Below are 23,879 nucleotides of genomic sequence, written 5' to 3' on the forward strand. Positions count from 1 at the left end.
GTCCCTCTCTCTCTCTCTAACAGGGAGAAGCCCCACACCAGCCCCGCGCGCACACACATTTACACACTCCTGCGCACGGTCCCTCTCTCTCTCTCTCTCTCTCTAACAGGGAGAAGCCCCACACCAGCCCGCGCGGACACACATTTACACACTCCTGCGCGCGGTCCCTCTCTCTCTCTCTAACAGGGAGAAGCCCCACACCAGCCCCGCGCGCACACATTTACACACTCCTGCGCGCGGTCCCCCTCTCTCTCTCTCTCTCTCTCTCTCTCTCTCTCTCTCTCTCTCTCTCTCTCTCTCTCTCTCTCTCTCTCTCTCTCTCTCTCTCTCTCTCTCTCTCTCTCTCTCTCTCTCTCTCTCTCTCTCTCTCTCTCTCTACCAGGTCAGGTTGTGTGTAAAATGCGTGTGTGTTTGTGTTTCCCCACTCGCCGGTCAGGTTGTGTGTAAAATGCGAGGGTGTTTGTTTCCCTGACAGAAGCTCCTCTCTCTCTCCCTCTCTTTCTCTCTCTCTCCCTCTCTCTCGCTCGCTCGTTCTCTGCCTCTCTCTGTCAAAACCCGCTTGAGGAAGTGCAGGTATTTCCACTCGCTCTGCTGTTGTTGAGCGAATGGTTGCGCTACAACCATAGAGGGGGCGTTAGTTATGCAGATCAGTGCCTTATTCACGTCAGCAAAACAGTCAAATCAGAATGACCTAATTCACTGGGGGAGGAGATTGTCTCAACTGAATTAGAGCAATCCGCCAATATGGTAATTAGAGACACAGACCCATTGATACTAACCCCCCATTGCTATAAAACAATGCTAAACACTGGAAAAGGCCATTTATAAGACACAGGACCTTTAAGTTTACAATTGTTGCACTTTGTGATTTCAAAATAATCAATTGATGTAAACTCATCTACACTTTTTCTACGTCACACTTATCTAATTAGGTTTAATGGCATGATTCCTGAAAATAACTCCTCAAAACCAGACTAAGAACATTGCTAACTGAATTCTGTTCATCAATGCAGCATCACAAAATAGGTCCTATAGTCTTATTATTCAGGTGTTAGAGCTGTAATGATACATTTAACTGATGATATGATTCAGTGTGTGTGTATATATATATATATATATATATATATATATATATATATATATATATATATATTATATAACTGGATTAGTTTATATTAGAGTTATTTCCTGAAAAATGATAAGACCCTTGCCGGTAGGTACAATATTTAAAGAGGTGCTTCTGGATTATTGCACATGGGAAATTTAAATCAACAAATCCGTTGGTCGACAAAGAATGTCTAGTGGGAGGACAGGCCTAAGTTATACAATATTAGGTTCATGACACTGGGCTGCAACTAACGATTATTTTGGTAGTTGACTAATCTGTCGATTATTTTTTCGATTAGTCGACTAATCTAACGATCACACCCTCCATCTCTGCTTCCTGTGGGCGCAGCTCCTTTTCCGGGCTCTTAGCAGACTTCTTAGCTTAACATAACAGACCGACAGTAAGTTTGGGGGAACTAATGGGATAACTGGGGTTGCAACAAAAGTGCAACTAGGGCTAAAAACACAATGAAATGAAATAAAATAATAATAATAATAATAATAATAATAATAATAATAATAATAATAATAATAATAATAATAATAATAATAATAATAGGGCGGCTACGTGGCGTAGTGGGCAAGGCGCTCGCCACGAAATCTGGAGACGCTGGGCTCGCCTGTTCGAGCCCAGCGCTCCACATTTGCTTTCAGTTTAGCTGGTCGTCCACAGTAATACACATTGGCCGTATTACGGGGAGGGAAACTGAAGGGTGGGGATCGGGCGTTGTGGACAGCGACTCCTACAGGTCGGTTGGTGCGCCTGCGCAGTAGAATCAGGAAGTGTCGGGGGCAGCGTGAGCCTCCCACGCGTTACTCCTCGACACTGAGAGATCGAGCTGCGCAGGTGAAAAGATGCGACTGCTGTTACCTCAAGTACCGGAGGGGACTTGTGCTATGTATGACTTAGTCCACATTGCAGCCGGCTTGTGGGAGGCAAGAAACAGCGTTCGTGACAGGGGAGGGTTGAATTGGATGATATGAAATTGGGATGGGAGAAAATATCGAAAATGGGAGAAAAAGTGGATAAAAAAAAATAATAATAATAATAATAATAATAATAATAATAATAATAATAATAATAATAATAATAATAATAATAATAATAATAACACTATTGTAACTGAGGGGTACAATTCCCTGACTGTATTACTAGATATGATACTTACTACCACTACCTTTGTACTTAATATTCGGCCACCCAGTACACGGCATAAATATATTATGATGAACACTGTCACGTAGATGAAACGGATCCAACACAAATGTACGAATTAGAAATAGGTCTTTATTTCTACACAGCGATGGTGTGTAGAGCAAGCACTTAATCAAATCAATCACATTTATGAATGGAATTAGTATGCACTTTTATGGCAAGAGTATTCGTCGGTATATCAATAGAGAATGTCCAATCTCTGAAGGCGCAGGTGGTACATATACGACCTGGAATAGTTTAAGGAATAACAGCAATGATACTTTAATGATTATATACTGGACACACTAGGGGGGGGTTAATCCGGTCGCTTGTAAGCCGACAGGAGTAGGAAGGGGGGGGGGGGGGTAGAATCCGGCTGCCTCATCCGGCCAAGGGTATCCCAGGTGAACCCACTGTAGTGCCGTTCAATGCGCCGGCGATCCTTGGACCACAGATGAAAGCAGGTGGACTCTTTGTGGGCCGGCGTCATCCGGTCCACGGAGGAGAGACGTGAAGCGACCTCGTCTTGCAGAGCGTCTCCTCACCTTGCGTCCTCTCCAGGGGGGGGGGGTTCCAACACACGGCAGTGTCGGGGGTCTTTATCCATGGAATAATCAAAGTATACAAAGCATAATCCGTGCCTGGGAAGGCGGGCTGTCGTCGGTAGAATAATCCGGTATACAGGTCCACTCGCTCGTCGGCTCTGGGGCTCCTCGGGTGCAGCTTCACGTGTGGTCAACCACCCTGGATAAGCAGCCAGTTCTCTGCCCGAAACGATGGGGTACTGACTACGGTAGTATTCTCACCGCACGAAGCACTATATATTAACAGACTATTATTAGCTTAATAGACTACGTCCAACTCGACGATATAGTGCCAAATATGACTATTCAAATATTAATATACACGATGTCTCAATACCGATGGTAGGCGAACTTGGCCTTACTCCCACACGTGGCGTCGCGGGGAGGCTTTACGTCTGTGACTCTATTGGAGGGTAAGAAACTGGACTGAAAAGGAAGTCCTACTTTAGTAGCGCAGTATATATACGCACTATGAACAAATAGTCCCATTAGTGGTGCGGTAGCCAGATTCCTACGCGGAACTAGGACTTGTTCGTACATGTGGAGCGGTACGTTTGAACTGGGTCTGAGGGGTATGGCAGCCTGGCACCAAGGTCTCGACCAATAGTAGAATGGAGACTATTATGGGATGTTCAGTAGGCTAGAATGGATATTCAATGCATATTGTACAAGGAATATACAAGGGATATCAGGGAATATTAGAGAATATACAAATACAATTAAATATATATATATAAATAAATATATATATTCGGTTTAATCTGGCCCTTCACAACAACTATGATCGCCGGGGACGAGTTAAGACGTCATTCCTAGCCATGCTCATTCTGCCGAAGACGCCGTAACTCGTCTTTGATGTCAATATTTCAAAAATCTGTCATCGAAATCATATTTCCTTTCCGGAGCCCTGAGATGTACTGGTGAGCTCCACTCAACTGTCTAACGGTTCGAGAGCGCCATCTGGTGGCCGATCGGCAGATCGGCCAAGAGGGAGGGGCGCGCCAAACAGGAAGTGCTCATCCATATGTGCTCCGGGCACTCGCGATCGGTAGCCGGACTCCATCTCAACACACTGGATGATCAATCGCTCGCCCTAACTCAATAAACAACGTTATTTGGACGTATATAGTATTATACAACCTGGAAATGGTTCATCGGGATCAACATCCCATAATCGAAAACGGTCTACTCCACGCTGATCGTCCAACGGCGCGAGGAACATACGGTAAGATTCAGCGTTATTTTCTAACGTATTCCATATAAACTGCTATGATGAACATATGACCCACTCTGGATGAATCATCTAACGCTGCCCACGGAATTATAAACGATCCCCTGCCCATCCGGTCATCATCAGATCATACGTAGATCATTCTAGAAGTACGTCCAGTTGAAATTTTTCATCTCGCACAGATTCCTACCAAACTGTATTTGATCATCAATATAATGCATTTAGGGCTATAAATCACGTTCTGAAGAAAGCTGCAGAAAACGATAAAAACATACTTATAATTTAGACCATATTTTAGTATGAATATGTGAATGAAAAAGTTTAACACCCTGAACAATACATATAGGACATTGAATGGGCCATAATAATGGCAATGTAGCAATAGAATTTAAAAAGTTATAGCCCTGCAAAGAAGGGGAACTTCTCCATAGACAAATAGAGCTGGCGAGGGATGGTAAATTATGAATTTAACCCATGGCGATTAAAGTGTTAATAATAATAATAATAATAATAATAATAATAATAATAATAATAATAATAATAAATAATATATCCTTCTTAGCAGACTTCTTAGCTTAACATCCCAGGGAACTAATGGGATAACTGGGGATGTTGTTTGCTCCTGACAAGAGTCTCAAAGTCTGGGGTGAGGTCATGCTCAATGTCCAATCTGTTCCTCCGCTTTGTCTTCAGCTGGACCAGAGCTGAGAAGCCACTTTCACAAAGATAGGTAGTGAAAAAAAATAAAAAATAATTAATCTTTTTATTTATTTATTTTTCACGACGCATCGATGCAAAAAGTCTGCGCGGACGAGTTTTTATGATCGACGTCGTCGATTATGTCGACTAATCGTTGCAGCCCTAATGACACATAAGAATGTCTTTAGTGGAGGACAGTCCTAAGTTATACAATACTAGATTCATGATGCCTAAGCATGTCTTTAGTGGAGGACAGTCCTAAGTTAAGTAAGGATTACTGGAGCAGAAAATATCAGGCCTTGACTTTCCATGAACTCACAGATGTATGTCTGTTAAATAATGTATGAGTCTAAAATCATCTACTAAAGTCAAACATCACCATACGCATTGTTGGCACTAAGTGGAATTCTCTCTCTCCCTCTCCCTTTCTATCTCTCCCTCCCTCCCTCCCTCCCTCCCTCCCTCCGCAGGTGTGCAAGCTGCGTGAGCGTGTCCAGGAGCAGCGTCAGGCACGGGAGCTGGAGCAGCACAAGCATGCAGTGGTGCTCACCGACCTGCGCGCCAAGCTCCACGAGGAGAAGCTGCGTGAGCTGGCGGTCGCTCGCGAGACCCTGGCACGGCAGCACGAGGTGGAGCTGGCCCGCACTATCAAGATCCGTGACGGGGAGGTGATGAGGCTCCAGGGGCTGGTGAACGCGCTCCGGGATGGAGCGGCCGATAAGCTGAAGAGTGCCCTGCTGGGGGAGGCCCGCGAGGAGGCCAGGAGGAGCTTCGACGGGGAGAGGCTCAAACTGCAACAGGAGGTGGGTGGCTTTGTCAAACTAATAAGATTGCTCTTGTACAATAAGGTTGGGTGGTCCTCTCTGGTGGAGAGACTTGATTTGCACTGACATCTATTTCTATATAAAGCCATTGTTGGGCGAACTCCCTCCTTATATCACTTCCATATTGGACTGGACTTCTGGACCTTATCATACTCGTGCTGATGATGGCTTTTACACTTCAAACCCCCAGAGTTTATACTGAACTTGGGAAATATGCTTTTAGCTTCTGTTCCCCTGACACATGGAACGTCTTGTGATGTACATTAAAACTAAAATTTAAGATTTAAATCTTTAATGACCAACCATTTCACCCCAGTCTGCAGTTGTTTTTACAGGGTTCATTGCAGGGTCTTAAAACTTTGAGCGCCACGCTTAGCGGTTATCTATACCGCTAGATGGCCAGCTTGATAGTCGTTTCTGCGGTGTTTCACTATATTTGCATATTTGCAAAGCTGTGTGTGTGTTCTGTATTATAGCTGTGGAGACAATGGTGTGGCTCATTTGACAGACATTACTTGTAGTGCAACATGGAAAAAAAAAAAAAATTCTACACACTGTAGTTTATTACACGCTAAACATTGTGCATTTCCAATCCAGTCCTTTTTCATAGATTATGAGATAAAACGTGTTATGTGCAATACTCGTTCTGGTTGATTCCCTGAACCCCCAAATACTCCCAAATCAACATGTATATATGTACCTTCACACACAAAATCATCAAGGGAGGGGGGTTTTAACTCAAAACTGTGATCGTGTTTGCCGAGCATGTTTTACGTCCGGTGAAACGCAGAACTGTGATCGTTAGAAAAACACATTTCAGATTCGATAAAATAGACATAGAATATACCTTACCTTAGCCAGAAGGTATTCCAAAAATTCCAAGTATTCGCATCACCATCGCGATTACCATGTTTTTTTTATCCACTTTTTCTCCCATTTTCTATATTTTTCTCCCATCCCAATTTCGTATCATCCAATTCAACCCTCCCCTGTCACGAACGCTGTTTCTTGCCTCCCACAAGCCGGCTGCAATGTGGACTAAGTCATACATAGCACAAGTCCCCTCCGGTACTTGAGGTAACAGCAGTCGCATCTTTTCACCTGCGCAGCTCGATCTCTCAGTGGCGAGGAGTAACGCGTGGGAGGCTCACGCTGCCCCCGACACTTCCTGATTCTACTGCGCAGGCGCACCAACCGACCTGTAGGAGTCGCTGTCCACAACGCCCGATCCCCACCCATCAGTTTCCCACCCCCTAATACGGCCAATGTGTATTAGTATGAACGACCAGCTAAACTGAAAGCAATGTGGAGCGCTGGGCTCGAACAGGCAAGCCCAGCGTCTCCGTCATTCGTGGCGAGCGCCTTGCCCACTACGCCACATAGCCGCTCGCGATTACCATGTTATGTTATTGATGGATCATCACCGTTTGTCCTCTTCCTCTTCATAATATCCAATAGTTCGCTCTAGGCGATCACCATTGTAGGCGATCACCCAGCTGTAGTCTGGGGAGCTCTCAACTCGGTGACAAATAATGTTACCTCCTCGGCCAGTGTTGTGCCGAATTCGGACTCCCTGCCAGAATCCGACTCCCCCTCGCGTGAACGCGCATACACTGTCAGATTTAAACGATAAAGCGACAGAAATGCGGGAACGTTTTGATTATATTTCAAAGGCTTTGACATTGTAAAACGAAATAAGTGGAGTTTCTAAGCTGTAAGCTCAATACAAGTCATAGGAACACCCACGATATAGTGTTCTTCCCCCTTCCTACTGTATAAGAAATAATTAAAAACTCATTGCAAGGAGAACAGAGGCGATTTGTTGAGTTTGTGTACATTTACATTTAGTCATTTAGCTGACGCTTTTATCCAAAGCGACTTACAAGTTCTGTACGACAAGTCATCAGAAAGGGTACAACTCTATCAGTTGAGTAACAATGTTCATCAGAGTGTTGCATGTTACAGTGTAGGTTAGTTTATTAGGACAAGTACATGACAGTAAGGTTAGTTGGGGTTAGATTATTTTTTATTTTTTCTCCCATTATTTCAGATAATGGTTGAAGAAGTGCGTCTTTAGTCGACGGCGAAAGATTGGACGGGATTCGGCTGTCCTAACTGGGGTGGGTAGTTCATTCCACCATTGTGGGGCAAGGACTGAGAATAGGCGGCTTTTCTTTGATGACCCTCCCGGAGCTTGGATAGGAGTAGGTCTGAGGCGGCCAGAAGATGCAGAGCGTAGGGGTCTTGAGGGTGTGTAGTTAGAGACCATTGACCGGAGGTAGGCGGGAGCGGTTCCCTTTGCCGCACGGTATGCTAGGTCGAGGGCCCTGAAGCGGATACGTGCAGCAATGGGGAGCCAGTGCAGGTCCCTAAGAAGTGGGGTGACATGGGCCGACTTCGGTAGGTTTGAGATCAGGCGGGCCGCTGCGTTTTGAATGAGTTGAAGAGGCTTGGTGGCAGTGGCCGGGAGGCCAGCGAGCAGTGCGTTGCAGTAGTCGAGGCGGGAGATGAGATGATGGACGAGGAGTTGGGTGGCTTCTTTTGTCAGGTAGGGGCGGATCCTTCTGACGTTGCTCAGGAGGAATCTGCAGGTTCTGGTTGTCGCTGCGATGTGAGCAGAGAAGTTCAAATGGTCGTCGAGGACAACACCAAGGTTCTTGGCGGTCGGGGACGCGGTCACAGCTGCATTCTCGACTGTGATGGAAAGGTCGGTCAGGGGGGAGGATTTGGCCGGCAGGTGGAGCAATTCTGTTTAGTTTAGGTTCAGTTTGAGGTGGTTGCTCGTCATCCAGGCGGAGATGTCGGACAGACAGGCCGAGATCCGCTCAGAGACGTGGATATCTGAGGGAGGGAAGGAGAGGAAGAGTTGAGTATCATCGGCATAACAATGATATGAGAAGCCATGAGACGTGATAATGTTACCCAGTGATTTAGTGTAGAGGGAGAAGAGAAGGGGTCCTAGGACCGAGCCCTGGGGGACACCCGTCCGCAGGGGGCGAGTGGCCGACAGGGTCCCTCTCCATGACACTTGGTAGGAGCAAAACCCTTGCAATAAATTCACTTGGTGTATACAAAACCCTTGCAATAAATGTGTCAAAAAGCATACATAGCACCTAATGCCGCTCTGGATAGAGGTAGCCTATATCGTGGGTGTTCATATGACTTGTATTCTGCTTACAGCTTCGAAACTCCATTTATTTCGTTTTACAATGTCAAAGCCTTTTAAATATAATCAGAACGTTCCCGCATTTCTGTCCACTTTATCGTTTATCGTTTTATGACCAATAATAACGAGTTGAGTTCTAACAAAGAACGTATTACATGCTGGGTAGGCTGATAGAGTGTATGAGCATTCACGCGAGGGGGCAACAGGGGATACCTTTCCGAGGGGGAGTTGGATTCTGGCAGGGAGCCCGAATTCGGCACAACACCTGTTTGACTATAGTATTTTTATGATTTACCAGAAGTGCTGAGTCCAATGTAGTCTGGTGAAAACGCACGTTTTCATCCATAAGGATTGTTTTGTCCTCTTCTAATAGTCTCCACAAGTCGCGATCGCCATAGCTCACAAACTTGGCCCATTGCTGGCGGATCATGACATCATCAGGAAATGAATGCAAGGATGTATTCGCTGCTTGGCAGTCAGGAACAGCACAACATATCTTGCCTGTAACTGAGGGGTACAATTCCCTGACTGTATTGAGAGTATGGTATTATTAAACCACTACTTAGTTATGTACTTTAATTACTGGCCATACAGTACATGGATATATCTGGTGAACACCCACACAAGAATACGGCAATGACACATAAAGTTCTAGTTAGAGGGATTTATTATTATTAGAGCAGCAACGGTAGGTTACAGATTGAGAATTATAATTGCGCTTGTAAGGCGAAGAACACTTAAAGTAGGTCAAGAGCGTAAGTCCATGAGAATAGTAAGATGGGTATAACTGACGCCACCTGTAGCATAGCAATTACATAAGGCACACTAGTAGTCAGCTGGAGACACTGGGGGGTTCCCTCCGGTTGTAAGCCGGCAGGGTAGAGGAATGTTCGGGTGCAAAGTCTGGGTCAACGAGGAATAAAGAAGCTCCAGCTACGGGAGTCGGTGCAGTACTCCCTTGATCCGTAGACAAAGCAACAGCTATAATCCAGTATGCTCGACAGCATGGACGACAGCCAGCCAGCCTCCTCCTAGAGGCGGGCTCGAGGGATGCTCCTCACGGGGGTAGATCCCACACGATAGTGGGGTAGATGGTTCTCTGCTCCAGCAGTCACGGTACCAAAGCAATATAATCCAACCAGAAAATGGTTCTGCATTCGCCGGTGTAGATTCTCCTGTGCACTATCCGTCACATTAAACTAGGTTGAACTTGACGTTACTTCACTAAACTCTGACACTTTTACTATCCTATTCGCACATATTCTAAGTGCTCTATTTAGACGGAATATGCCAGCGCTATATTATGCGCTCTGGGCACCTTGAGGTGCTTGAGGAGGATGGCATATTTGTACGACTCATCGGGGACGTCGGACATCATAGTCTCCAAGCACATCCGTAATTCCGTGTACTGTGCTCTGTCCTCGCACGTAAAGTCTGGGAACGTCGGTGTGCCAAGGTACGATGCCATGGATGGCTGGCACATTGGTGAGCGTAGGGGAAGGGGCCTCCTGGGCGCGTCTCCCCGTACGTGTTGTCGTGGGTTGGTACTTGGTGGGTACCAGGGGCCGGGTACCCAGGTGCTGTTCCTCGGTGCTGACTGTACGTCAAACTCACCCGTAAGTTGGGTCGGGGGTTTGTAGTGCAGTGGCTCGGGGCTGACGTCGGGGCTGTACTGGGCCTCCTGGTCCAGAGTACGTTGCTGCTGGTCGGGGCTGTACTGGGCCTCCTGGTCCAGAGTACGTTGCTGCTGGTCGGCTTGACATTCCTCCTCTTCCTCTTCCTCTGCTAAGTCCTGGAGTCTTCTAGTCAGTCTCTCGGCTACGTAGGCCGGTTCTTCCCGGTGGCTGGGTCTCGTGTGGACCGGTCGGGGAGGGGGGTCGGAGACGTAGACAGGATCCTCTTGTTGGCCGGGTCCCGGGTCGCTTCGTCGGGTAGGGGAAGGTGCCCTAGACCCTTGTCGTGATGATCTCCGGGAGCTCCGTGCGGAGCGAGGGGGTGTCGCCATGGCAATCAATTGTTCTATCATCTGCGCCTGCAGCCGGTCGCGCTCTGCTTCGCGCTGGGCATGGGCGGCGTCGCGCTCTGCATTGGCGGCGTCGCGCTGTGCTTCGCGCTGTGCTTCGCGCTGGGTATTGGCGGTGTCGCGCTGCGCATTGGCGGCGTGGCGCTGTGCATTGGCGCTGGCATGGGCGGTGTCGCGCTGTGCATTGGCGGCGGCGCGCTGTGCATCGGCGCGGCCTCTTTCAATGTTCTCTTCCGTCTGAAGGCGTCTGGTCTCCAGTCTTATGCGGTCGTCTTCACTCCTTTGTTGCGCCTGGAAGCGCTCTCGCTCGGTTGCAGCGTGTTCGCGTTCACTAAGGGCTTGCGCTTGGAGTTGCGCGTGAAGGCGCTCTCGTTGGTCTGCAGATTGTTCGCGCTCGCTCGTCTGTTGAGCCTGGAGGCGCTCTCTTTCCATGGTAGAGTGTTTGCGCTGACTAAGCGTCTGTGCTTGAAGTCGATCGCGTTCACCCTGAAGTCGATCGCGTTCGGTGGAGGCTGCCAGGGTGGCGATGAATGCCTGCGCCAGCATCTGGTCCGCCTCGCTGGGGGATGACACTGACGGAGGTGATCGGCTTCTGACAGTGCTCGTTGGAGATCTGTTCTCTGGGCGCGCCTCGAGATCCATCTCCTGGGCGCGCTTCTCTTCTCTTGGTTGTGTGTCGGGTTCTGTCCCCGGAGCGCTTTCTTTATCCTGGAGCTCTCCGGGGACTCTCCCGGTGACGTTGTCTGGAGGTATAGTCTGGTCATGTCCCACCTGGTCCCCCCCGTGAGCTGAGTCAGTTTGGTCTGAATCCACTGGGGTCTCTACTGGTCGGGTCGCCTGGTCGGTAGGATTTGACATGCTTTGACTATCCGCTTTATCCGCATTTAACGTCTGTTTAAAGCTAGGTATTAGACTGACAGCGTAGTCCTCTAGATAGGGAGGTGGCTGACGTCTGCGCTGCGGGCGTTCTAGCTTGGGAGAGCCGCTTGGGGAGTGTTCACCGCTGGCCATGGTTAATATCAATATTATATTAGATATTACACTGATACCCTCCGGCTCGAAGGACCAATTGTAACTGAGGGGTACAATTCCCTGACTGTATTGAGAGTATGGTATTATTAAACCACTACTTAGTTATGTACTTTAATTACTGGCCATACAGTACATGGATATATCTGGTGAACACCCACACAAGAATACGGCAATGACACATAAAGTTCTAGTTAGAGGGATTTATTATTATTAGAGCAGCAACGGTAGGTTACAGATTGAGAATTATAATTGCGCTTGTAAGGCGAAGAACACTTAAAGTAGGTCAAGAGCGTAAGTCCATGAGAATAGTAAGATGGGTATAACTGACGCCACCTGTAGCATAGCAATTACATAAGGCACACTAGTAGTCAGCTGGAGACACTGGGGGGTTCCCTCCGGTTGTAAGCCGGCAGGGTAGAGGAATGTTCGGGTGCAAAGTCTGGGTCAACGAGGAATAAAGAAGCTCCAGCTACGGGAGTCGGTGCAGTACTCCCTTGATCCGTAGACAAAGCAACAGCTATAATCCAGTATGCTCGACAGCATGGACGACAGCCAGCCAGCCTCCTCCTAGAGGCGGGCTCGAGGGATGCTCCTCACGGGGGTAGATCCCACACGATAGTGGGGTAGACGGTTCTCTGCTCCAGCAGTCACGGTACCAAAGCAATATAATCCAACCAGAAAATGGTTCTGCATTCGCCGGTGTAGATTCTCCTGTGCACTATCCGTCACATTAAACTAGGTTGAACTTGACGTTACTTCACTAAACTCTGACACTTTTACTATCCTATTCGCACATATTCTAAGCGCTCTATTTAGACGCAAAGGTTGCTCACTTCACTTGGTCGTTGACTCGTGGTGAAGGCTTTACTGGTAATGAACGAACTGATACGTTGAACGAAGTGCTGCTGTTTCCACCTGCGCCGTATTTATACGTAAGGTGAATTATCTAGTGCCAACCTCAGTTCTGTCTCGTATTACTGCGCAAACCTGGACATGTTGAGACATGCCTTGGCGTTGCCTTTGAACTTGCCATTGGGGGTATGGTCGTTGGCGCCTAGGGGTCGCTGTCCAATAGGAGAATGAATATTATGGTCTGGTTTGTACCCAGGTAAAGGGATATTCCGTGTATATATACAAAGAATATACAAGGGATATCAAACGATATACAAATATTATACAAGGGATCTCAAGCAGTAAATATATATATTCGGTTTAATCTGACCCTTTGTAACATTGCCCGTTTTGCTCATAGTGTTTTTAAATGCTAACTCACTGTTAAACTTCAATTCCACGCATTTGCTTGCGTACTGCAATAAATAATGGTTGAGTGTGGGCGGTGGCTACAACCATAGAGTTAGGTATGCAGATGAGAATTCTTACACGTCAGAGGTATGCGTAAATTCAGAATGGCTTAGTTCAGTGGGGGAGGATCTCGTGACATCTAAACTGGAGGAATGTGCCAAAATGAGAATTAGAGACATAGACAGTGTTGGTACAACCCCACATTGCTAGAAAACAATGCAAACCCCTGGAAAAGGCCATTTATAAGATAGTTCCCCTTTAAATTGAATAATGAGAATTTTAAAGGTACACGCCAACATTATGAGAAATGCTGAGTCAGACAAGAAGATGTATACCAATTTTCTCTGTGTGTTCAGTAGAAAGTTATCCAGCTGCAAGCTAGCCTGAATGAATGGATTCAGGATATGGACCACTAGCCTAGCTTAAAACTTTGGGAGAGGTGCTTTTGGCCAACAGCTAGACTAGCTGCTTCGTATCCGCTAACAAGTAAATACAGCCACCAGCATGTTTTGGGAGAGTGCCAAACAATTCCATTATAACGTTATATCTATTAATTATCTAAACATTAAATCCATAAGAAAGCCCCCTCTCCATCTCCTGTGCTAGGACATCCGAATTTCCCCAAGGGGATTAATAATGATTGCTTTTTATGATTTGTATTATCTTAAACTCCAACAATGTCCTGATCTGTTTCTCTGCAAGTTGTCCCTGTATGACGACAGAAATTATTGGGAAACCCAGAGACGGTTGTTATCAGCCTTTCTTTCATGAACTATAAACAACTGTATCGTGAGGTGGGTGGTCTTTGGGTTCAACTCGCAGCTTTCAATCATGTGGCTTGGTCATAAACTTGATCTTTCTCTACCAAACAGTCCATGCAAATATGTATCTGACAATATTTTAGGCAATAATAGGCCTTGCAGTTGCTTGATCTTAACTCATATTTGATCTGAAACTCCTAGTTTGGCAGTTTTATCATATTTTCGTGATGCAGGTGCGCTGCTTTGGACGGATTCATTAGCATGACATTGAACTCTAGTTAATCATTCCGATTGTGCACCTTGTGGCTGCTTACGCTCCTCTACATTGGGAATTAATTGAATGCAGCTGTGCTGCTAGACTGCTGCTTTGGGTCGGAATGGTCCATTACTGTTGCCAATTAAGTGCCTTGTCCACTTCAGTGGTTTAGGGAGGGGGGGGGGACTTTGATCATTCACTTCCTCCCTGCACAGATTTCTTCCAGTAGGTCCAGTGATGAAACCAGATGACTTTCCGGCCACAAACCATCTCATCTAACCTTAAGGTCACAAGCCTTATTCTCTAACCTTAAGGTCACAAGCCTTATCCTCTAACCTTAAGGTCACAAGCCTTATCCTCTAACCTTAAGGTCACAAGCCCTTTCCTAACTTTAAGGCCACCAATTTAAATTGGCTCCACCACGGTCATGAAAAAGTCCTGGAATCAGTCCCGAGTTAGTTGTGGAATGTCGAGGTGGAACTACTAATGGAACACAAACATGTATTTTAGTTTGTTACTGAAAAACAGGAAGTGGTCTATGGAAAAGTACTTGAAGTGCCATGCTATTGTTTCACTCCAGCCTTTCCAGACGCACAGGGCATCTATCTTTACTACAGTACTATGTTTATGTCTGTGTAAAGTTGTCCTTTTGTTGTTTTTTAGTCAGTGTGTGTATGTGTCTGTGTATCCTTCCTTGTTTGTGTGTGTGTGTTGTGTGTGTGTGTTTTGTATATGTGTGTGCGCGCGCCTTTGACCCCATACAGTACTTCCTGTTTCTTTGAAAGAGAGTGATTATGTGTACCTCTGACCCTGTGTGCTCTCTCTCTCTCTCTCTCTCTCTCTCTCTCTTCTCTCTCTCTCTCTCTCTCTCTCTCTCTCTCTCTCTCTCTCTCTCTCTGTCTCTGTCTCTGTCTCTGTCTCTGTCTCTGTCTCTGTCTCTCTCTCTCGATGTCAAGTATGTCTGTAGTTGTATGAGTGAGACGTGTACTTTGTGTCTTTATTCTTTCTCTGTGAGTGATCTCTCTCTCTCTCTCTCTCTCTCTCTCTCTCTCTCTCTCTCTCTCTCAGGTTCAGGAGCAGAAGACAGGAAGGAAGCAGGCTGAGGAGACTCTGGCCAACACGCTGCAGGCAGACAAGGCCAAAGCAGCCGATCTTCGCACAGCCTTCCAGCACCACCAGGATGAGGTGCACCGGATCAAGCGAGACTGTGAGAGAGACATCCGGAGGCTGGTGAGAGAGAGAGAGAGAGAGACAGACAGACAGACAGACAGACAGACAGACGGACGGACGGACACACACACACGACAGTGGCTCAGGAGGTAGAGCAGTCGTCTGGCAATCCGGAGGTTCCCGGTTCGATTCCCGCTCCTCCCGGGCAGCGTGTCGATGTGTCCTTGAGCAAGACACTTAACCCCTAATTGCTCCAGATGAGCAGGTTGGCACCTTACATGGTTGCCTCCGCCGTCGGTGTGTGAATGTGTGAGTGAATGGGTCAAATGTGAGTAACAATGTCCAGGCACGCACTCCAGGTTTTTCCAAATTTATTGGCAGCCTGTAATCATGACGTTTCGGTGTGAACACACCTTCTTCAGAATGGCTTGCATGAAGCATGAAGGGTAAGTGACCCTAGTATATACAAGACAAACAGGAAGTGACAACATAGGAAGTGACAACACATTCCCACAAGAGATCTGCAAAAAAGTACAAAATACCACTTACAAGCACAACCTTTTCAGAATTATGTAAATCAAAAAGAAGCGTGTAAATCAAAAAGAGATATATCTATATATATTTATATATTTTTATACAGAGTAGGCCTACATCTTAAACTCTAAACATAAACACTCATGACCCATATAAGCCATCTTTCAATTATAAATATAAAGAATGATAAATGAAAATAAATAATAAACAATCGAATGAAATTAAATAATCAAATGAAACGGGTCAAAACATTTTCCTCATTGAGGCCTCTAGGCTCTAAACAATCCAGAAAATGAATATAAAAGCTTTCCCTTTGTAGCAAGAGCCTGTCTCTGTCGCCGCCTCTTGGTGGTCTCAAGACCTGCCCATGTATTTTAAGCCAGAAATATCATGTCCTAACTTATTAAAGTGCCTTGCAACTGAAGACTTCTCGTCATTTCTTCTTATAGAACATTTGTGCTCAGAAATTCGATTTTTAAAACGTCTTCTTGTTTTTCCAACATAGTAAAGGTTGCAAGGACATTTAAGAAAGTAAACCACAAAATCAGAATTACAGGTAATCCGGCCTCTAACAGCAATACTCCTACCTGTACTTGGTTGTAAAAAAAATCTCTCTTTAATCATGCCATGACATTGGGTACAAGACACACATGGAAAATTGCCATTTGGAATATTAGCCATAAAATGGGTAAATCTTTTGGGAAAATCTGTTTTAACTAACTGGTCCCTTAAGTTAGGTTGCCGTTTGTAGAAGTATTTGGGTGGTTCCTGGAATTTACACGCTTCTTTTTGATTGACATAATTCTGAAAAGGTTGTGCTTGTAAGTGGTATTTTGTACTTTTTTGCAGATCTCTTGTGGGAATGTGTTGTCACTTCTTATGTTGTCACTTCCTGTTTGTCTTGTATATACTAGGGTCACTTACCCTTCATGCTTCATGCAAGCCATTCTGAAGGTGTGTTCACACCGAAACGTCATGATTACAGGCTGCCAATAAATTTGGAAAAACCTGCAGTGTGTGTGTAACTTCCTCTACTGCAATGATGACGCAACACGTTCTTGATATTACTGATTGGATTTATTTCAGTCCGTACCGAACCGCTTTAATCCGAACCGTGAAAACTGTGAACACATACATGAAATACAATAAATCACAGATCAAACCATAACAACATACATCCATATTATCTCTACTTACGGCCGTCAATCATTGATGCTAAGCAAGCCTTTAGCTAGCACCCGGGCTGGCCGGGCCGGGCCTACACATAAGACACACATTTACGACCCCAAAGGTTCTGCTATGACATCATCAAGCATCACGAACGTTCCGGAATGTTGATGACAGAGCTAATGTTCTAGCCTGTTCTGGCCGGTTCTACTATGACATCATACTTAAACTTACACTTGAACACAGGGCAGTTACAGCGTGCCTGGACATTGTTTCCCTATTTTTATTTATGATATCAGAGGTTACAGCACCCAGTGTCAAGTCTAGTGAGGTGAGCGCGTTCTACTACTTTTTTCATTTAAAAAAAATGTGAGTAACAAATTGTAAAGCGCTTTGGATAAAAGCGCTATATAAAAAAGCAGCCATTTACAGCAGTTGTAGACATTGAAGGCAGTAGATGGGTATAAATTGACAGTTCAGTGTTACATTTCAATTGAACGTTTCAATTGAATGGTGGCCTTTATGTCCTTGTTGTAGTCGAGTCACTAAATCTCGAGGTCGAGTCTCAAGGCCCCAGTGTTCGAGTCTGATTCCAAGTCCGAGTCACCAAAGAAGAGCCAGAGTCGAGTCCCCATTACCCTAGTCCAAGTCCAAGTCATCAAGGTTGAGTCCACTCCACTCTGGCAGTCAAAGAGCTGACATACAAATAAAAAAAGGTCTACATTAAACATAAATGACACAGCGGTCACCATTTCAAAGGGAGTTTATTTACTTTGTGACACAATAGCCAAACAAATGCACTAGCCATCATTATCTTATGCCAAATGATTATGGCATATTATTCTTATTATAATTTTTTATATATATATATAAATAACTGTATTTATCAATTAACAAGTCCGAGTCCTCATCTGCACATTCCGAGTCCAAATGCAGTCAATGCTTGAGTCCAAGTCCGAGTCATCAGTGCTCAAGTCCAAGTCGAGTCACGAGTCCTGAAAATCACTCCAGGACTCAAACTCGAGTACTACAACACTGCCTGATGTTAGTGTGTGAGTCAGTGTGTACTAGTTCAATATTTAATCATGAACTATGGAGCCGTGACTCATAAGTATAACTCTGCTGTGGATATACACAGACCATCACGATACGGTACTGCATGGGACTGACACTGCCTTCAGCCCAACACATACTGTACTATCCCATAATAACAGCTTAGCATGCCAACTGTGGTTTGTGGACCTTTCTGTAGGTTCTTTTGGAATATCAAATAGCCAGCGTTCCTGTATGCATATCCTGTCCCAGCCTGCATTGGTTCTTATCTCCAGTGTCGAGTTCAGCTCATCAGCCAAGATAAACACCATTATACCTAGTCACTCATTAACTACATTACATACTCTTAAGGACACAAACATCAGTAATGAAAAGGCATTATTGACATTAACTATTTCTCTGCCAGCTATTATTCTCATCCTGTAGTAAATGCGCCACGCTTTATATACAGTAGGCATTTTCACTCTGCGTCGCGTGTTTGCAGTGGCTATATCTATATTCTATATTATGTCGTTACTGACAATCAAATAATCAGAAACGACCCCCCCCCCTTTTCATGCATTCATGATGGAAAATAATACCTATGATATAGATTTGATTTCGGGATAATAGCGTATATGCAAGAAATGGTAACGTCTATAGTGGAATTGACGTGTAGGGCTATAACTCAGCATTTCATGAATGACCCTAGACCGCTCTAAAACCATACTTATATTCACCACGGTATAACACGGGAACGTATGGATGGAAAATGTTATTCTTTTTCACATATTGAACGATAGATAGGTGATGTCAAATGGGCCATAGTATTGTATCCATAGCTATAATATAGAATATAGTTATAGCTCTACAAACAAGGTGACGGATCCCTATCTAGCTAGCGGTGGCGTCACTACAGAGGTCTGCATCTAATGGCCGGCACTGAAAGTGTTAATGTTTTGTACCTAATTTTCTGCATTGTACCTCACACTGTTTACTCATTCTTACATTGTATTGTATATTGTATATATGTATATCGTATATTCCTCTTTACTATTTTTTTACTTACTTTTTACTTTCTTTTTACCAAGCATTTCACTGTAAAGTATGTGTATTTTATTGTGATAATTAATAAACAAACTTGAACTTGAAACTTGAACTCTGGCAGTTAAGGGTAAGTAACATTGTTCGTCAAACTGTTGAACTCGAGTGCTACAGTCCTGAGTGCATAGTAGCACAGACATAATTTAGCATAGTATAATATAGGCAAGGTAGATTCCTTAGTAACAAAGTACATAACAGTAAAAGATGGTACGAAGGTTAGTCGTTTTCTTTTTTTCTCCCTTCATTTCAGATATTGATTGAAGTGTGTTTTAGTCAACGGTGGAAAATTGGGCAGGTTTCGGCTGTGCTGACTGTGGGGCGAGGACCGAGAATAACCTGCTTCTTTTTGATGACCCCCCCCCCACCGGAGCTTGGATAGGAGTGGGTCTGAGGCAGCCAGAAGATGTAGAGCATAGTGGTCTTGAGGTTGTGTAGTTAAGGGGAGACACTGCAGGTGAATAGGGTAAACAAATTAACTAATAGATATCACAATGAAACTTCCCCAGTTGATTACTTATATTAAGACAAGACTTTTTTGTATTACAAGTTTTCTGAAATTGTATGTTTAAATATGCAAATGAGGCACGATCTACTTAAATATGCACTAATTTGCATATAATTCCAGGACAGAAATCTGAACATTGGATAAAGCCATTTTCAAAATTATAGTTTCATTTTGTTGACATATTAGAGCCAAAGGTTATTACAGAGGGGATTTTGGATATCTCTTTTTATCACTCCATAAATCAGAAAATACTCCATTCAGTCCATTTTTATGGTAAAATTCCATATTTCGCCATGTTTTTAGGAATAAAATGTGATATAAATCAGGGTATGAATGCGATATCAACAAACCCTTCTGTAAATACCTTCAGAACATAGATATGAATAGAACTGGAAGATTTGGTGTATGTGAGTGCTACTGAAGTGGAGATTTCTGGCTCAGAGTATGAGGAAAAACTCTTAAAACTCATTTTTGGGAAAACGCCTTCAAAGTTCTGTATTGTAAAATGCCATACTTTTTTTTTTTTAAACAGATATTTACAAACACAATACCTAATCAAACCATTAGTAATAGACAACCTAAACACATGCCTGATAACTGAATAATAATAATAATGATGTTATTGAACTGAACAGAACTACACACAGGCTACAAACAGTGTAGTACAGTGTAGTACCCCCTAATAGGCAAAACATATTTGAATAGATATCACTATGAAACTTTCCCAATTTGTTATGGACATATAAACTAAGAAAAAATATATTGCAAGTTTTCTGAAATGTATGTTTATATATGCAAATGAGGCACTTCCCCATTAAATATGTGCACATTTATGGATGCAATAAGGCAAAATGAAGTAAAATAAACAACTAAATGTGTGTTATTGACGTTTTATTGTCACTAGTTTCATAGAAGACATGTTTAGGAAGCAAAATATAACAAAATCTCAAAATCAACAAAAAAAGGATATTTGACTATTCACCTGGGGTGTCTCGCCTTAAGAGATAATTGATCCGAGGTAGGAGAGAGCCGTTCCCTTTGCTGCGCCTTGTATGCCAGGTCAAGGACCTTGAAGCAGATTCGTGCGGCAATGGGGAGCCAGTGACATGACTGTTGATTGCATGAGGAGTTGGGTGACTTCTTTTGTTAGGAAGGGGCGGATTCTTCTGATGTTGCTCAGGAAGAATCTGTAGGTTCTGGTCGTTGAGGCGATGTGAGCAGAGAAGTTCAACCGGTCGTCAAGGACTACACCTAGGTTGTTGGCGGTCGGGGATGAAGCCACGGCTACATTCTCCACTGTGATCGGTCAGCAGGGAGGATTTGTCCCGGCAGGTGAAGTAGCTCCATTTTGCTTAGGTCGTCATTTGGTGGAAATGTCAGAAAGGCAGGCCAAGATCCGCCCAGAGACTTGGATATCTGAGGGAGGAAAGGAGAGGAAGAGTTGAGTGTCATCGGCATAGCAGTGATATGAGAAGGCATGAGACATGACAATGTTACCCAAAGATTTGGTGTAGAGAGAGAAGAAGAGAGGTCCATGGACGGAGCCCTGGGGGACACCCATCTGTAGGCGGCAGGCGGCCGACAGGGTAATTCTCCATGATACTTAGGTAGGAGCGGTTGTCAAGGTAGGATAAAGTGTCACACTGTGTGGCTCCTCTAACCTGTTAACATGGCTGTGTGGCTGCTCTAACCTGTTAACATGGGCTGTGTGGCTGCTGTAACCTGTTCACATGGGCTGTGTGGCTGCTCTAACCTGTTAACATGGGCTGCGTGGCTGCTCTAACCTGTTAACATGGGCTGTGTGGCTGCTCTAACCTGTTAACATGGGCTGTGTAGCTGCTCTAACCTGTTAACATGGGCTGTGTAGCTGCTCTAACCTGTTAACATGGGTGCCAAAATGAAAAGCAAAAGGTTCTACGACACACACAGCTCATGCACTCAGGTAGGCGGTGTGGTCCAGGCCTCAAGCAGCTTGTACAGACAGGAGCTCGACCCCATTGACTTTGCATTGGTTTGTGGCTAACCATCCGGAGCTAGTATGAGGAACAGCATGGGTTGCACTGAGAAAGGACTCCGTTCAACATCATCATTGGTAAGTAAGAAATAGGCCTAGGGCTCTAAAACACAGAACTATCCCTTTAAGGCACACACGGTTTGAAGTCCCAAATACATGAGTGCAGTATGGCCTACAATGCACTTTGTTTACTGTAGTGGTTTATTGGGTTGAATTTATTTGTCTGCTCCTTTTGATAAGAGGACTGGCAGCACATGACGGCTAACCTTACACCTTTTTAAGAAAAAACCTTCGTACTGTCTTTTACTATCATGCACTTTTTCTATCACCAAATCAACTTCCTTGCCTATATTACTACCTTCTATACTAATATGTCTTTACTACTATGCACTCAAGACTGTAGCACCCAAGTTTCAACACTGTTTGACAAACCTTGTTACTCAGCTGAAAGAGTTGTACCCTTCCTGCTGATCTATTGTCCAGAGCTTGTAAGTCCCTTTGGTTAAAAGCTTCAGCTAAATGACAAAATGTAAATTAAAATGTTGAGACTGTAAAGGGTTTGTTATACATCACGGGGCAAGAAGGCTCTTGAAAAGGCATTTTGGAAATGGATACATCATATCAAGGGCGTATATAGACAAGGCGCTGGACTGGCCCATTATCCAGCCCGAGGACAGGGGGGCGCTCCGCTCCTTCGGCCTCTACCTCACTGGATGCCTCAACGCTATGACTGACGTGGAGTACGTACAGGAGCTTGACGGCACATCAACTATGCGTGCCGTCACCGCCAAGCTTCCGTACAAGCAGAGAGATCGGTGGAGAAGCAAGGTCCAGGCGCTGCTGAGAACAGAGCAGCGCAGCGCCAAGTTCCGCGACCTGGTCGAATTTGTCAACCTAGAAGCCCAGGAAGTCCTACACCCGCTCTTTGGCAACCTCACAGAGGGAAACAGGAGCCAAACTAAGGCTCACAAAGACGAGAGGACCTCCAGAAATAGCGGCGTGCGGGGAAGCTTCACCACAGCTGCTACAGCAGTCCAGCACCCGGCAGAGGCTAAAGCGTGCCACGAGGGGGATACCCTCTGTGCCTTCTCCAACCCTTGCCTCTTCTGCCAAGGAGAACAGCATGTCCTGGAGCAATGCAACAAGATGAAGAAGTCTCTTAAAAAGGAGAAGATAGAATTTCTCAAGAGTAAAGGCCTATGTTTCAGCTGTCTGAAACGGGGTCACATGAGCAAGGACTGCCCCGAGAAGAGTAGCTGCAGAGTCTGCCAGCTTACCCACCCTACAGTTCTACATATGAATAACCAAGCGGCCTATGAGGAAGCAAGGTACAAGAAGGCGACATCGGACATCGGATGTCAACCATCGGATGCCAGTGCTAAGGTCAGTGGAGGCATCAATGCAGAAACGGAGACCTGCAGAGCTACTGGGGCCGGCAACGTCGAAAGCATCTTGGCTATCATGCCGGGCCACATCAAAGCCAAGAAAGGCAACCAGATGGTGGCTACCTACGCGTTCCCCGACCCAGGCAGCAACGTCACTTTCTGCACAGAGTGGTTAATGGCAACGCGTAACGTCACCGGCAGGAAGACAAGTATCCTGCTAAAGACCATGGGAGGCAAGCAGGTTGTGAGCAGCCAGATGGTGTCTGGTTTAGAAGTGTGGCTTGGACATTGACAACTTCCTAGAGCGACCCAATACCTTCTCTCAGAAGTCAATACCTGAACATCCCACTGCAGGAGGAAGTCGATAAGTGGCCCCATCTCGGTGAAGTGCGACTAGTCCCGAAGATCCAGGCGGAGATAGGCCTTCTCCTCGGGACTGACGTACCCAAGGCAAGGGAACCATGGCAGGTGGTACCCCGCGTGGAGGAAGGGCCGTACGTGGTGAAACCGCGATTGGGGAAACCGCGATTGGGCTGGTTCGTCAAGGGCCTCCTCAGAGGAGTAGATGGCCATGAAACGACCAGTGGACTCATACAAGTCACGTTCAACCGCACATCTGTGACCATGCTAGATGAACTTTGGAGTCAACAGTTCAAGAACGACTTCCCAGAGCGCCAAGACGACCGACTTGAGAAGTTGAGGGACGACATCCAGTTTCTGGAACTGGTCTTGCGGTCTGTGAAACTTACAGATGGGGGAGCTCCCGTAGCTCACCGCATATCTCGGCG

The 23,879-nt window shown here is 45.3% G+C and overlaps 1 protein-coding gene across 1 annotated transcript in view; it reads left to right on the forward strand.

Moving 5' to 3' along the window:
* The window catches only part of jakmip1 (janus kinase and microtubule interacting protein 1), a gene marked incomplete at its 3' end in the record, with an annotated part of 116,121 nt that overhangs the window by 37,574 nt on the left and 54,668 nt on the right, over nucleotides 1–23,879 (forward strand). Inside the window, exons 3-4 of the mRNA XM_084332340.1 lie at nucleotides 5,287–5,619; nucleotides 15,249–15,410. Coding sequence (XP_084188466.1) covers nucleotides 5,287–5,619; nucleotides 15,249–15,410 — 495 coding nt within the window. The remainder of the gene's footprint in view (nucleotides 1–5,286; nucleotides 5,620–15,248; nucleotides 15,411–23,879) is intronic.

The sequence above is a fragment of the Notolepis coatsorum genome (assembly GCF_963971535.1).
Source record: "Notolepis coatsorum genome assembly, chromosome: 16".
Taxonomy (NCBI): Eukaryota; Metazoa; Chordata; class Actinopteri; order Aulopiformes; family Paralepididae; genus Notolepis; species Notolepis coatsorum.